The sequence below is a fragment of the Anolis carolinensis genome, chromosome 4 (genome assembly GCF_035594765.1).
Source record: "Anolis carolinensis isolate JA03-04 chromosome 4, rAnoCar3.1.pri, whole genome shotgun sequence".
Lineage (NCBI taxonomy): Eukaryota > Metazoa > Chordata > Lepidosauria > Squamata > Dactyloidae > Anolis > Anolis carolinensis.
Genome location: NC_085844.1, coordinates 241,828,535 through 241,844,029, shown reverse-complemented (window position 1 = coordinate 241,844,029; position 15,495 = coordinate 241,828,535). Strand labels below are relative to the sequence as shown.

Here is a 15,495-nt window from a genome sequence, read left to right as displayed (position 1 = left end):
ACTAGCATGAAGATTTTTTTAAATCACGGGACATAAAAAGAAAACTGATTAATACACACATAAAAATGGGAGGTGTCCAAATGTAATGATTGGGCCAGTGAGTAAATGCAAAAGAGTAGAACAGAATGGCTGTCAAAAAGGCTGATTTCAAATACTCCAACCATTTCAGGTTGGAAAGCACCGCCCAATTAATCCTCCATTATCCCATTTTCAGCTACTTTTTAAAAGTCCAATTTTTTTCTCCTCCTCCCACTTTGATTTCAGCTTATTTCAGTTGCTGAAAATAGAATTTATAATACAGAAGTTGTTTGCTCTTAATTAACAGAAGGAGGTGGAAAGCCTCCCTTCCCAGTAGACTTAGCCAAAAGCAGATTGCTGCAGCCCTTCTCTTAGTTTGCACATTCTTCCTTATTAATAACATTTGCCACTGATATTGCTTGACAACACATATCCTTCTATTTATCTATGAAACTCAATCTCCACTTATTAAGTTATCCTCAGGCAGAAGATAGTTCTCCCCTCTAATGTATTATCTTTTATCTCTGTCATTTTCTTTAGGTAAATCAAAGGAAAAGCCAACCAAAAAAGCCCTTTAAAATGAGACTGATCCATAAATTTAGGGGTAATTGCTTCACCTTTGTGTTGACACCATTTCTGGGTGATCAACAGTTCTGCAAATGGACCAATTACTCTTCTGAATGGGTCTCATTTTTCATTTGCAGTCTGTGCTTCAGTCACTTACTCAAGTTAAAATAGGTCACTGAGGAACCTCTGTTGGCCACAGCACCACTTTCGGCTCCTTGAAATGCCTGATCAAAAAAAGCAGTGGATCTGTGGTGACTTCCATTAGGAAGAATTTCTTCATAGTAAGAATTGTTTGAGAGAGGAATGGAATGACTTGGACTGACTGACTCTCCTGCTTTTGAGTCTTTAGAATAATTGGATAAGCATGTTTCAGGAGTGCTTTAGATGTGTGTTTCCTTGATGGAGTCTTTCCATTTGGAATGTGGCTTTTTCCTACTGACTTCTATCTTAACAAGCATTGTTGTCCTTTCTAGTGAGTTATGTCTTCATAGTTTAGCCATCTTGAGAGTTCCGACTTGATTTATTCTAGGACCCATTTATTTGTCTTTTTAGCCATTCATGGTAACCACAGAACTCTTCTCCACCACCCACCACATCTAAAACAATTATCTTCCTATCAGCTTTCTTCATTGCACAGCTTTCAGAACCATCACAGAAACTGGAAATATGCTGGCACAGATAATCCTATCTAATTATATATCTTTACACTTCAGGATCTTGTCTAGCTCCTTCATAGCCGCTTTTGCAAATCCTAGTCTTTTTTTTATTTCTTGAATGCAATCACCAGTTTGATTCGAGACCCCGGTGGCACATGGGTTAAACTCTTTTGCCAGCAGGACTGCTGACCAAAAGGTCTGTAGGTCAAATCCGGGGAGTGGGGTGAGCTCCCATCTGTCAGCTCCAGCTTCCCATGTGGGGACATGATAGAAGCCTTTCAAAGGATGGTAAGGTATCCCCTGGGCAACCTAGGCCAATTCTCTCACACCAGAAGCAACTTGCAGTTTCTTAGTCGCTTCTGACACATGCACACACACAAAAATCAGTTTGATAATTGACAGAGTAAAGGTATGGAAAGTTTATTTCAATGTCTTCATCACTACCTGAGATCTTCTAAATTAAACATTCTAGAGATTTAAATGGGGTACTTTCAATATACAAAGCATATGCTCTACCACTGAGTAATCTGCCTTTCTGGACATAACCAGAATGAGGTGAAGGAGATGCTTCCCACTTAGCCTCTGTCTAATATCTCAGGGAAGACATGGCTTGCTTTGTAAATCACTTTGGTTGGAACATTTTTAACGTACCTGGCAAGCGGTGTGGATAGCCCAAGATGGGTATTGCAATCAAAAGGGAACCAGCCCCAGCACCCAAGAATCCGATCCACCAAGCTCCAACCCATAGGGTATTGTCTGGGGTCAGATCAATTCTGCAAATAAAACACAGGGAAAGAGTTATTTATGGGTGAAAATCACTTCACAACGAGCCTCTCTTGATCTTGTCACATTTGTATCATTCAAATGCAAAATACACACAACCTGTATCCTATTAGTGAGTATGGTGTTTTGCAGAAATCAAAATCATCCAACCCATGCTGTCTGTCCAGGGAAGTGTGTCAGCCTTGTTTCCCTGAATGGGCATTTCCATGTTGCTGGAAAATGGGGAGAGGAGCAAAAATACAAAATCACTCTGGAGGACCTAGAGATGTCAGGTGTTCTCTCGGGTAAAAAAACCTGGCAAGTTTATTGAAATCCAGAGCAGATGAACCATTACAGTGGTATGGAATCCACCAGATCATGACTTTGGTTAATGTCATCTTGGCCCCTTCTACACTGCCATATAATTCAGATTATCAAATCAGATATTCCACATTATCTGCTTTGAACTGGATATATCAGTCTACACTGCATATAATCCTGTTCAAAGCAAATAATCTTGATTTTATATAGCAGTGTAGAAGTAGCCCTTAGCTTGAGTAGAAAGAAGGGTATCATTTGTTAGTTCCCATAAAGGGAACAAAATGGTATGGAGTAACCCTTGATGCTGTCACATCTTTCATAAATACCATTTTACCCTAGGAGCTTGGCATGAACAGAATTTCTGTTAGAATTGTGCAGCAACTTATGGTAGGGTTAATATTTCACATTTCAGATGGGGAGGGGGGTGAGGTTATGGAGAATCTGAGCGGCTCACCTCAAAGCTCACAAACCCATTCTGGGATTAAAAATTAAATCATGAGCTTAGTTCTTTAAATTAATTTAAGATTAATGCTTTTGTTCAAATTGAAAGTACCAAAACGTTTGAACAAATTTGTTATACGAAAGAATGCTTCCTGAAAACTTATGCAAAGATGTCAACACTGACTGAACCTTTGCCTCTGTGTATATGCTTTCATTTTGCCTGGTGACATATAGTGACTCCATGAATTTCATAGGGTTTTCTTAGGCAAGGAATCCCCAGTGGTGTTTTTGCCAGTTCCTTCCCCTGGAATATACCTACAGCATCTGATATTTGTTGGCAGCTTTTCATCCAAGTAGTAAGCATGGCTGACTCTGATTAATTGGGTTTAGCCTTATTTGTGAGTAAAGTTTGATACAAAAAGTGAACTTGCCTAGATAAATGATGGGCTGCTTGTGGTTCCCTAAAATTAACTCCAGTGGTCTCTGGCAATTGGTTGTGCTGGCTGGGACCAATGTAATTATAACTGTTTGGTATCCAGAATGCTGTGATTCCATTGTCAATATTTGTGTATCCACAATAGCACTGGCTTTATAGCAGTTGGCTCTGTGTACTACTTTGGAGAAGACACTTCTCTGCTGGAAGAGCTTTGAGAGACCTACTTACAAGTGTCTTATCTCCAAGTGCTTGTCTCATCAACTCCAGTTTAAAGCTGAAAAAGGATGAGCAGTGCCCTTGAGTTTGTCCATGTGATAGAGCTGAAGGCATTAATTGTGGTTAGTGATGTCCTTATCAGAAGGCAGAAAATCTTATTGGAGTTTTAATCAAGATTTCAAAAAACATCCCAAATCCAGAATCCTGTGTCTCCAGTAGGTTCAGTACAATGGGCAACTCCTCTTTAAGGTTTAGACTAAAACAGAAAGCAGATGCATTGCCCCACTAGCACATAAATGACTGCCCACTACTAGCAAATACAAGGAGGTTCTGATCACAGACTTCACCACCATGACAAAGGTGTTAAACTGTTTTTTTAAAAAAATTTGGGGACAGAGAGGTGATGATTTGGGAACTATCTCAGAAGCTAGATTCCAGATGTGAGCAAGGGCAAATGCAAAGTAGGCATGGCTGAATTTGAAAAAGTACTGTAAAAAAGTAAAAAATATATCTTGATGACCTTTTCTAGACATTCATGAACAATAACAGATGACTGTAGCAGAATGTAGTTACATTGCTGTTAAAGAGAAATAAAGATTTAAACAAATTTGCTATGATGAGAAAAAAAATAGTAGGTGTTTCACTTACTGTCTCCCAATTTCAGTGTAAATATTTAGAAAGACTCCTCCAACCAGATAACCAGCTGCAGGACCCAATATGGCAGCAGTGTAGAAAATGGCTGAAAATGAAAAGCATCAAAATTGATATTTGGAAAAATGCAAAGTGCAAAAATGCAAAGTTTGTATTCTAAAGTTTTGCTGAATTTGAGAAATCTGCAGAGTACATAAATAAATAATTGCTGTTATGCTCTCAGTTCTTCCATGGTCTCATTAATCTTTTGCACTCCTTCAACAACAGATCTTTATACACCTGCATTTGGAATGCTAAGGCAATGCTATTTTTATTTGATTCTGCAGGGCAAGAGACTCCTTGGTGGCTTTGTAGCAGAGAGAGGCAATTGCTTCAACCTGATGACCTACATTGTCTCTGAGCAACCGACCAATTCAAGTAATTATATTATGTTGCCATGCATTGTAGCTAGGCTAAAACAAAAGATGGTGCTTAATTATGAGGAAAGCAACACCATTCCACCACCACTACCATCATCACCATCATCTTGTGATAGCTGAAGTAGTAGTAGTAGTAATTTCAGCTTGACTCAGAGCAAGCCAAGACAAAGAGAGTGAATATCTGCATCCAGTTTAGCCAGAATCCTTCATAGTCCAATATAAAAATATACTAGTGGGCATCAGAGCCAGCATGGTGTAGTGGTTTGAATATTGGACTATGATTCTCAAAACTAGGGTTCCAATCCTTTCTTGGCCATGAAACTCACTTGACTTGGGCTAACTCACATTCTTTCAGAGGACAAGAAAGTCAAACCCCCTCTGAATAAATCCTGGCAAAAGAAGGCTGCAATAAGTTAGCCTTAGGGTCACCACAAGTTGGAAATTACTTGAAGGAATACAACAACTCAATTATCTTGTGGAACTTTAGGCTGCAAAGGAGAGATGGGATGCAGTTGGGAAGTGGAATCTTTATTTCAACTGTTGATATCCAATTGACCATTTTAAGCTTACAAGGCTCTCATTTGTGGTCAGAGAAGGTTTCCAAACCTTGAATTTCAAGAGATTTAGCCTGCAATGGTCCTTTGATTGACTGATGATTTTATAGAACCATGGATCTCAAGATTTGGTTCTCTAGATGTTTGGAGAATTTATATCCATTCATTGTGCTCACTGAGATTTCTGAGAGTTGAAGTCCAAAGCCTCTTTTAGAGCAAAAACTAGAAGAACTGGCATAGACTATATAGTCCTATTTAGCATCTTCCTTATTTAAAGTGTGAGGCAAATAAGTGTGAGTTCCTGTGATAAACTTTGTAATGTAAGTCCCACTTGGATAGTACCTTACTACAGCTAAGCTGAAGTCAAAGAAGAAAGATTCCAGAAGCAACGGTAACATTTCCTTCCTCTTAATCACATTTCCATTGCTGTTGTTCTCTTGTTTACTGCTTGTTCTACATAAGGAAACCAGTTGTGCCTATGGGCACTTCCATGACAAAATTAGTGATATGACTTTTTATTGTTTTAATATTTTCAAGAGTAATGCTTTATGGAATAACATGTCTTCATTGTTTTTCAGCGCTTAAATTAAGTTAACATACAATGGCTGGACTCCTGTTAATTAGTTCCAAGGTGATTAGAGACATGGAATCAATTGTTGAATGGTGAGTCAACACATAAATAAACTGAACTGATTTATTCTTCTAATCTAGTTGGGAGTCCGCTCAATCTCCGAAAAAGATTTGGTGACCATATTAACAATACCATTATCATGGCAAGAACTGAAGATGTGAAATAGGTTTAAGCCAAGATAAGCTGTTTTGGTTGTTTGCGTTGTACCAATGTGTGGATTTTCCCTTGCATTTTGTAAGTGTTAAGCAATGATATATCTTAAGCATTGCTATACCATGCAATACTTGCAAACTTACCATTGAGTCATCGAGCTTGCATTATCCATTCTGGAACTCTGTAGTAAGGTACTATCCAAGTGGAGCTTAAATTACAAAGTTTATAAATCAACCTCATTTATAAGCATAGGGCAAGTTTTGGGGCAAATATTATAGATTTTGCTTTAACCCGTGGCTAAATCAAGGGTAAAATGTACGGGTATGAAACAAACAACCCCTTTCCTTTCTTTTAACAAATGAATATGTAAATTGAAAATAAAAACATATAAACAAAAAATAATAGACGTGTGTATGTTTTTCATGTGGTCTGTTGACTTATGGCTTCTAGCAACCCCATGAATTTCATAGGGGTAGCCATAAAGGTTTCTTAAAGGTTTGCGTTCTCAGACGTTGTTTTGATGGTTCCCTCTGCATCAGTGGCCATTTTTAATAGGGGCTAAGTGTTATCTCCAGTCAAGCCTCATAAGGCTTGCAGAGAGGCTGTTAAACCTCACAAGGCTTATACAGTAAGCCCCTATTTAAAATGGCTGCTGCCTCACTGTTTCACTTCAAGTGCCAAAAGTGACAAGAACCACACAACATTTCCAGCATTGAATTTCAAGTTATTAATTTTATGGTTTAAACATCTAAAATAAGCTTTGGGTTTTCATATTCCAGTTGGTTCTAATAAAGCAGGCCTGGGGAAAGTGCTGCTCTCCAGATGGTAGATTGCAAGTCCACCATAGTAAGAAATGCTGAAAGTTCCAGTCCAACAAAATTTTGAAGGACCACACAATTCCCATCCCTATAGTGAAAAGATTTGCTATTTGTGGATTACAGATTTTGTTTTATTTCTTAGAGTGTTTCTCTTCTCTCCAGAGAACAAGGAGTCTTTGTTGTATTTTTCACCTTGGCTTTTTAATTCAGATTCCATATAGCTATTAGCATGGTCTTTCACATTTCAACATACAAATGGATGGAAAAGGCCACTGATTTGTTTGAGATGAAATGCAATATAAGTGGATAGGTAAAGGAAAATTTTTCCCCTGACGTTAAGTCCAGTCATGTCTGACTCTGGGGGTTGGTGCTCATCTCCATTTCTAAGCCGAAGAGCCGGTGCATGGAACGCCGTTACCTTCCTACCGGAGCGGTACCTATTGATCTACTCACATTGGCTTGTTTTCAAACTGCTAGGTTGGCAGAAGCTGGAGCTAACAGCGGCCGCTCATGCCACTCACAGGGTTTGAACTTGGGATCTTTCGGTCTGCAAGTTCAACAGCTCAGTGCTTTAACACACTTCGCCACCGGGGCTCCTCCTTTTACTTAATTGCCAATATAAGTGGATAGATGTAAAATATCAAAACAGTTGCTAGAATTTAAACAGAAAAACCAATGCACCTCACAATAAGAACCAAAGATTGGATCAGACATGTTTGCTATATAAATGTGGATTTTTGATGGCAACCACAATGGTTTCTTTGCGTTCTCTTAACTGGAGCCCTTTCAAAGAAAGGGCATCATCAAAGGGAGACCTCTCCACTGCAAAGTAGGATATGCAGCCACTCCCAGAAATGTTTGTTGTGACACTGATTGCTTCACAAGTTTACAGACTGTACTTTTCAGGGTTTACCATGGAGCCTCCGGTGGCCTAGGGGATAAAAGCCTTGTGACTTGAAGGTTGGGTTGCTAACCTGAAAGCTGCCAGGTTCAAATCCCACCCGGGGAGAGCGTGGATGAGCTCCCTCTATCAGCTCCAGCTCCATGTGGGGACATGAGAGAAGCCTCCCACAAGGATGGTAAAACATCAAAACATCCGGGTGTCCCCTGGGCAACGTCCTTGCAGACGGCCAATTCTCTCACTCCAGAAGCAACTCCGGTTGCTCCTGGCATGAAAAAAAAAAAGGGGGGGGGGTTACCATAAAGGCCTGTAGCAGGGCTTCATCTAATCCAGTGTTTCTCAAACCCTGCTCCTCCAGATGTTTTGAACTTCAGCTCCCACAATTCCTAACAGCCGGGTGGGATTTTTAGGAGCTGAAGTCCAAAATACCTGGAGGAGCAGTGTTTGAGAAACACTGATCTAATCCAAGGGAGTGGGTAGAGGTCAAGGCTAGGTTGTTCCTAAACAGACGTGGAACACTGTTCCTAAATACAACACAGGGCTCCTTCTATACAAAGTAAATGGAGGAGAAGTCCTTTGTGCTGGCTGAATGAGGCAGATGTCAGCATTAGAGAGGGAAATCATTAACAACCTTCTGTGATGTACCTAATAGCTACATCTGTGACTAATGCTCCCTTTTGTGTGAAATATAATTAATAGAACAAATAAGAGCAGTGTGTGGCAAGACTGAAAGGTGTGCATTTCCCAGTAGAGGGAGGGAGCACAATTGTTTTACATCTCCCATCGACAGGCAGAGTAGGATTTGTTTGGCATAGAAAACTCCCCTTCAGTAAATCTCCCCCTCTTCCATGGAGCTTTAAATCTCTGCAAGAATGTCACAGCCAGTTTAGAGCACTGCAGGGAGCTCCATACAGTTTGTGTGGGATCACTTCCTGCAGGTAAATCTTGCTGGTAGAGATACTTTCAGACTTCCCGCTGTTTCAAATCCTAACTGCAAGGCAGTTGCAAAGATGGTAATTCTAACACTGTGATCACACTGATGGATTTTAGGCTGCTTTTAAATCAGCAGCTCTTGCAAACCTTGCAAAGATCTGGGCCTAGAAAAAGGTATTGTTTTTAATACCACAACCCACCAGACAACATGATCATTGGCCATAATGCCCAGGGTGTTCTTTAAGCTGTGATTCAAAACGCAGTTGATGCTAATGCATTGAATCCATTGGGTTTTAATCTTCAAGTCATTTTTGACATAAGGCGACCATAAGCAAAATTACCATAGGGTTTCTTCAGTTTGGATAACTTACCAATATATACAGGGGAATAGTTGGACTTGACATTTTCATCCAAATAGGTCACTCCCAGGGTATAAAGCGGTGTTGCTCCGATTCCATGAAGGAACTGTCCAAGCATAAAGACAAAGCGGTAATTTGAGAGGCTGGAGACGCTCTCTGAGCACCCCACGCTCTGATTGGAGGAGCACATGCCCAGGTCCTCTGAGAAGTGTACTTCATATTGGCTGGTGGTGAACTGGGGCAGTGCAAAGACAATGGACCCAATCCCCATGATCAAGACGCCCCACCCAAGCCACCGCGGTTTATGCCCATTGCCTCCAAAGTAACTGACAAACGTCAAGCACACACAGGCAGCAATGTCATAGGAGCTGGCGATCAGCCCGCTTTCGTAGCTCTGCAGGTCAAATCGCCTTTCTATCGAAGTGATGACAGTATTGATGAAACCGTTCACTGTCATTCCTTGGAGGAACGAAGCTACACAAAGGAAGAACAAAACTCCTTTGGGTTTATTGAAGAACTGTAAACAATTTGGAGTGAAGCCACCCCACCCACACACAAGAGCCTCTCCTTCTGAGGAGACATATTTAATGCCTGCATTGAAGTGGTTGTCATTTTCTGATATCACATCACAGAGGGGTTTAACACAAGAATCCGAAGGGCTGTTTGCATTGGAGTAGAAAGTGCCATTGCTCAGAGGGGTGTTGCAAGAGTCCTTGGGGCTGGAAGTATCAAAAGAAGGGTTGTTCTCCATTGGGTTGGATACGTTAGAGAAAATAAGCTTCTGGGTGCAGGTGAAGCCATTTTCTCCCGTCAACTTGTGAGGCATTTCCACCAAAGAGGAGCCAATGAATGTGTGATGCTCTCTCTCTCCTTCTCCACACAAAGGCTGGTTTTTGATTCTTTCAATTGTGGATTGACTTGATCTTCAAGAAGAAAGAATTTGTTGTAAATGCATGGTTAAGTAGGTGGGCAAAGATAAGACCCTGAGCCACTTCATTCTGTAAAGAAAATGACATCAAGTTAGTAGAGCATAGTTTGGCCAAGATCCTACAGTGGGATTCTATACTGTCATTACAGTAGAGTCTCACTTATCCAAGCTAAATGGGCCAGCAGAAGCTTGGATAAGCGAATATCTTGGATAATAAGGAAGGATTAAGGAAAAGCCTATTAAACATCAAATTAGGTTATGATTTTACAAATTAAGCACCAAAACATCATGTTATACAACACATTTGGCAGAAAAAGTAGTTCAATACGCAGTAATGTTATGTTGTAACTACTGTATTTACGAATTTAGCACCAAAATATCACGATCTATTGAAAACATTGACTACAAAAATGGCTTGGATAATCCAGAAGCTTGGACAAGCAAGGCTTGGATAAGTGAGACTCTACTGTATCTGCCTATGGATTTATCCATTGTGCTATGCAATGATGGGTAGCAATGCTGTGAAGCTAATCCAAACATAAACATGCAATAAAATACTCAACAAAACAAACAGGTGATATGTAATAAACAACAAACATATGCACTCTAGGAGTTGTAGTCTTTGGCCTTCTCTGCCAGAGAGTGCTGATATCTCATAAAACTAAAACTTCCAGGATTCCACAGCATTGAGCCATGACATTTAAATTCATGACTAATTGCACCATTTTTAAAAGTCTCACTTATTCTATAGACAAAATAGAGCAAACAGAGTGAGAGTGATACAGGGGAAATGCTAGACTTTTGCTCATAGAGTACAAAATGGCATAAGGCAACAAACAACTCATCTAGTGCTATCACTTAGACTAATTAATGCAAGATGACTACTGTTATTGCTGATTCCAGTACTACCAAAAAAAAATCACACGAATCACTCACAAAAATGCAAACACTGTCTCTGAGACCTGAAGGAGAACATTTGGGAACATTTCCCACTTACCACATGAAATGAGACAATTGCGTCTTTGCATCCCTAAGCACCCCATGATACAACATTTTGTTGCAGCCCCCACTTTGCTGAATTTCTGTCCTTCTTCTTTCTTCTCTAAACACCCTAATTCTATACAGGGATGGGCACGTGCTATTCTTCCCCCTCCCCCCTCTTTCAATCACATAAAAACTGCTTGTAAGTTGTGACTAGGCGTTCCCAATGTCAAAATAATTTTATTCCAGGCCTTCACATCTGTTTATCACTACATAGCACAAACGTCTGGGTAGATAATTAAACTGTGTGCACTCTATAAGAAAAAAAAATGCTTGGAGACAAATACAGATGTATGGTGTTTTTTTAAGTAGCAGATTTTTGACTTTTTGGGCTCATCTCTCTACATTCCTGGATCCAAATCACAACCAAGCCACAATTTTTGATTGATTTCATGTTGGTTTAATACCAACGGTGCATAAAAAATCCAGATCAATTTGCAAAGTTCAGATTTTTACTGATCACACTACATTTTGTTACTTGGCGTAAGACAGATATTAAACAAGGTGTGCCAAGTCATTTTGGGAGCTGATGAGGCAGAAAATTCTCCATTAACCTCACTCCAACAAGAAAATATAAATGTTAAATCCAGGGTAGGTCTCACATAAAAATAAAGGAAAGAAACCTCTGCTTCACAAGCATACATTTGACCACAGAAAATCCCCCCTGCAGATGCCCATTCTCATCCTGAAACCTTCTCCCTTTCTCAAATACCTTGATATCTAATAAATTGCTTTTAATATGCTTCTGGCCTTCAGAGTTTTTGTCCACAATTTAACATTTTCTGTGCAGAGATGCCATTTCCTATGTAGATAAACACATTATCTGTGCAGAAAATCATGTTTTGGTAAAAAAAAACAACCAAAAAAACACCCTCATTTATATGCAGAATAAGTCCCTACTTTTGAAGATTTTTGTCCATCTAGGATTTTTCTCCTCAGGGTTTGCTAATGCTCAGGAAACAGCTTCATAATCTGTGATTCAATATTTATAAATCTTTCTATCCCTAGCAGCTATATGGAAAATATCCTTTACAAATGATCCACTCATTCACTGTATCCTACACTTATGCTTGTAATGTTCAAGGATGAGACACTAAGAAGGTACAAACATCCACAAAATATACTATATGCCTACAACAGAACATATACCTCTTGAATTTACTGTTTTAATATGGAGTGGGCAACTACTTGGGATTTGATAAAATAAATGACAGCTGTTGCAGGGCCATATACCTGATAATAATAATAATAATCATAATAATAACAACTTTATTTTTATACCCCGCCTCTATCTCCCCAAAGGGGACTCAGGGCGGCTTACATGGGGCCAAGCCCAAATAAAAACAATAGCAATATAAAACACAACAATAGACAAAAAACATGCACAATTATAAAAATTTAAAAATTAGCCAATAAAAACAAATGACAAGAACTAATAAAAACATGGATTAAAATGGAGAGGTTGTAAAAGTAGACTGGGTAAGGTGCACCATATAAATATTGTAAATACGAGGTGCCTGATAAAGTGCAGCAAATTCTTGGAAGTACAAATTGGGATGGGAATAGACCCTGGTACCCACATCTTTTTAAAAAAAATAGATTTTTTTTACTCAGAGTGCCCCCCTCATGTGCTCTAGGAAGATGGGGACCAATTTTGTCACATCTCCACCACTGGACTGTTGTACCCAGGATGGGTAACAGAAAGAAGCTGGGTGTTACATCCAATTGGAAGAAACAAACTGGTTATAATATCCCAAAGAGAAAGACCAAGGTGAAAAACTTTAAGTAATTAAAAAAATTAGGGTTCCTTTGAGGCAAAGAAACAATGAATTATACTTTACAACTGTTCTCGTTTGGCAGGGATAGTCCCAACCAATAGTCACCCCACTTTTTCTGCTGCTTTAAAAACGTCCCAATTTCTTTCCCTTCCTTCACTGTTCTCCCTTTGACTTTACTTCATTTGGTGCATACTGGGTTAAATTGATGAAAAATTCTTTGCTCTCAATAAATTCATTGGAGATGGAAAACAGGAGGAATCTTGCCTTTCCCAGTATTCTCAGGCAAAAGCAAACTTCTTAAGTCTCTTCTAGCTTCTTCATTAATAACTGCCATCTTGATATTGCTTGGCCACATGCATCCCAGTTTCCAACTCTGAAGTGTTGAGAGGCATGAAGCTTGCAAGCTGTCCCTCCCCTTCTTTGACACTAGTGGTACTTAGATAAAAGGTAGGTTTTCCCCTGATGTTAAGTCCAGTTGTGACCGACTCTGGGGGTTGGTGCTCATCTCCATTTCTAAGCCGAAGAGCCAGCCTTGTCCGTAGACACCTCTAAGGTCATGTGGCCGGCATGACTGCATGGAGCGCCATTACCTTCCCGCCGGAGCGGTACCTATTGATCTACTCACATTTGCATGTTTTCAAACTGCTAGGTTGGCAGGACCTGGGGCTAACAGTGGGCACTCATTTTGCTCCTGGGATTTGAACCTGGGACCTTTCTGTCTGCAAGTTCAGCAGCTCAGCGCTTTAACACACTGCGCCTTAAAAGCTTCTGCTTCATATTTGTGAGGATGTTTATATTACCCCGGAGCCCCCAGTAGTGCAGCAGATTAAACCACTGGGCTGCTGAACTTGCTGACCAAAAAGTCGGCAGTTCGAATCCTGGGAGGAGGGTGAGTTCCTGCTGTTAGCCCCTGTTTCTGCCAATGTCGTAGTTTGAAAATATGCAAATGTGACTAGATCAATAGGTACTGCTCAGGTGGGAAGGTAATGGCGCTCCATGTTGTCATGCCAGCCATATGACCTTGGAGGTGTCTACGGACAATGCTGGCTCTTTGGATTAGAAATGGAGATGAGCACCAACCCCCAGAGTCGGACATGACTAGACTTAATGTCAGGGGGAAAACCTTTACCTTTACCTTATATTATCTACTGTGATAATAACTCAACTTTCATTTCATTCTGACTCCAACCCCTCAATGTGTACACTGCACATTTATGCCTGAGCTTGAATATTATACTCCAAACCTCTGAGGAAAAAGACTGCAATCTAGAAAAGTGCCTGCTAAAATAAATTTACCGATCTTAAAGGTGGCACTGGCCTCTTTCCTATTAGAATGAAAAGTAAGGCTGTTATTACAAGCTGATTCTCATTTAAGAATCATTTTGTTGAGGAGATCTCTATGTTTCTCCTTTGAAACACTTCAAGCTAATCCCACAGGGAAGGTTCTAAGACAAGGACACTGTCAGTAGAAGTATATTTTTCCCACAAAAGGAGAAGGATGAAACAAAAGTGAAAAGAAAGGAAACAATGTTCAGAAAATGTGCCTTTACGGAATGAATGCATATTGTTTGGAAGAAAAGGCTAGCTCATATCATATGCACAGAACAACAAGCTCTATAATAGTAGCAATTTTCTTTTTTTAAATAGCATATATGCTGCACATTGGAAAGATCATCCCCTTCCTTCATCCCTCTTTGTCACAATTTTCATGAAAAACCATTCTTATTGGGGTGAGAATTGTTTAGTGGCAATGTATAATTTTTTCAATTGTTCTTTTATTGCTCATTTCGCTGTTTAATTTACTGACACATTTCAAGAGATTTGTCACCAAATGTTCTCTTAAAACACAATTCAAAGCAAACATGAAGGCTCTTTCTCAGTTATCTCAAAATAACTTTGAAGGATGTTTAGAGGAGTAATGAAATTTCTCACAGGGGTTTCATTTCTTGCTGTTAACCACCACCAAATTGACTTTGACTTATGATATTCCTATGCAAGAGAGACCTCCAAGTTGCCCCATCCTCAAAAGTCCTCTCAGATTTTTGCAGATTCAAGGATGTGGCTTCTTTCATTGAATCTATCTATCTGCACTGTGGTCTTACATTAGTCTTATTATCTCCTGTCTTACAATGTGTTATTGCCTTTTTATGAGCCAGGTCTTTCCATGGTATGCCCAACATATAACAGCCTCATCTTGGCTTCTAAAAAGAGAGTTCAAGCTTGATTTGCTCTAAGGCTTATTTATTTGGCTTTTTAGCCATCCATATTATCCACAGAATTTTTATCCAGCACTACATTTGGAATGAGTTGATTTTCTTCCTTTCTTCACTGTCCATATTTCACAATCATACACAGGAGTTTTCACTGGGGTTTCAATTATCAGAAGGAAGGGAATCCCAGCTTGAACCTGCTCCTATACCTTTAGCAACTACTTGATCTCAAGAAATTTCCCCGCAGCATGAAACATCACTGAAAACAGTATTATCTAACTGTACCGCTAATTTTTTTTTGACAATACAACAACTCGTGGGCATTAGTGGGATCTCCAAGATAATGGGAATACCAAGTCAGCAGGATTCTGTTTTGAGAAATCAAAGATTTATGATGTTACAGAGGGAGAACATAAGGGCATCTCTTTGTGAAATCAAAGAGATGGGGAGGCATTGGGAGCAAAGCCAGAACTCCCACTAGGGGTACATCTACACTGCAGAATGAATGCAGTTTGATATCACTTTAACTGCCATGGCTACATTATATGGAATCCTGGGATTTGCACTTTGGTGAGCAGGGAAGGCTCAAAACTACAGCTCCCATGATTCCATAGCATTGGCCCATGGCTCTTAAAGTGGTGTCCAATTGCATTCATTCTGCAGTGTAGATGTAAATCCAGTCAGTTTAGGGGTGTAGCTATA

The 15,495-nt window shown here is 39.8% G+C and overlaps 1 protein-coding gene across 1 annotated transcript in view; it reads right to left on the bottom strand.

Annotated features, from left to right (window-relative positions):
• slco4a1 (solute carrier organic anion transporter family member 4A1) overlaps nucleotides 1–15,495 on the bottom strand; it is a 75,404-nt gene that overhangs the window by 19,246 nt on the left and 40,663 nt on the right. Inside the window, exons 2-4 of the mRNA XM_008110169.3 lie at nucleotides 8,849–9,834; nucleotides 4,066–4,156; nucleotides 1,893–2,014 (exon numbers count right to left, since the gene is read on the bottom strand). Of these exons, the coding sequence (XP_008108376.1) occupies nucleotides 1,893–2,014; nucleotides 4,066–4,156; nucleotides 8,849–9,662 (1,027 nt within the window). The 5' untranslated portion in view covers nucleotides 9,663–9,834. The remainder of the gene's footprint in view (nucleotides 1–1,892; nucleotides 2,015–4,065; nucleotides 4,157–8,848; nucleotides 9,835–15,495) is intronic.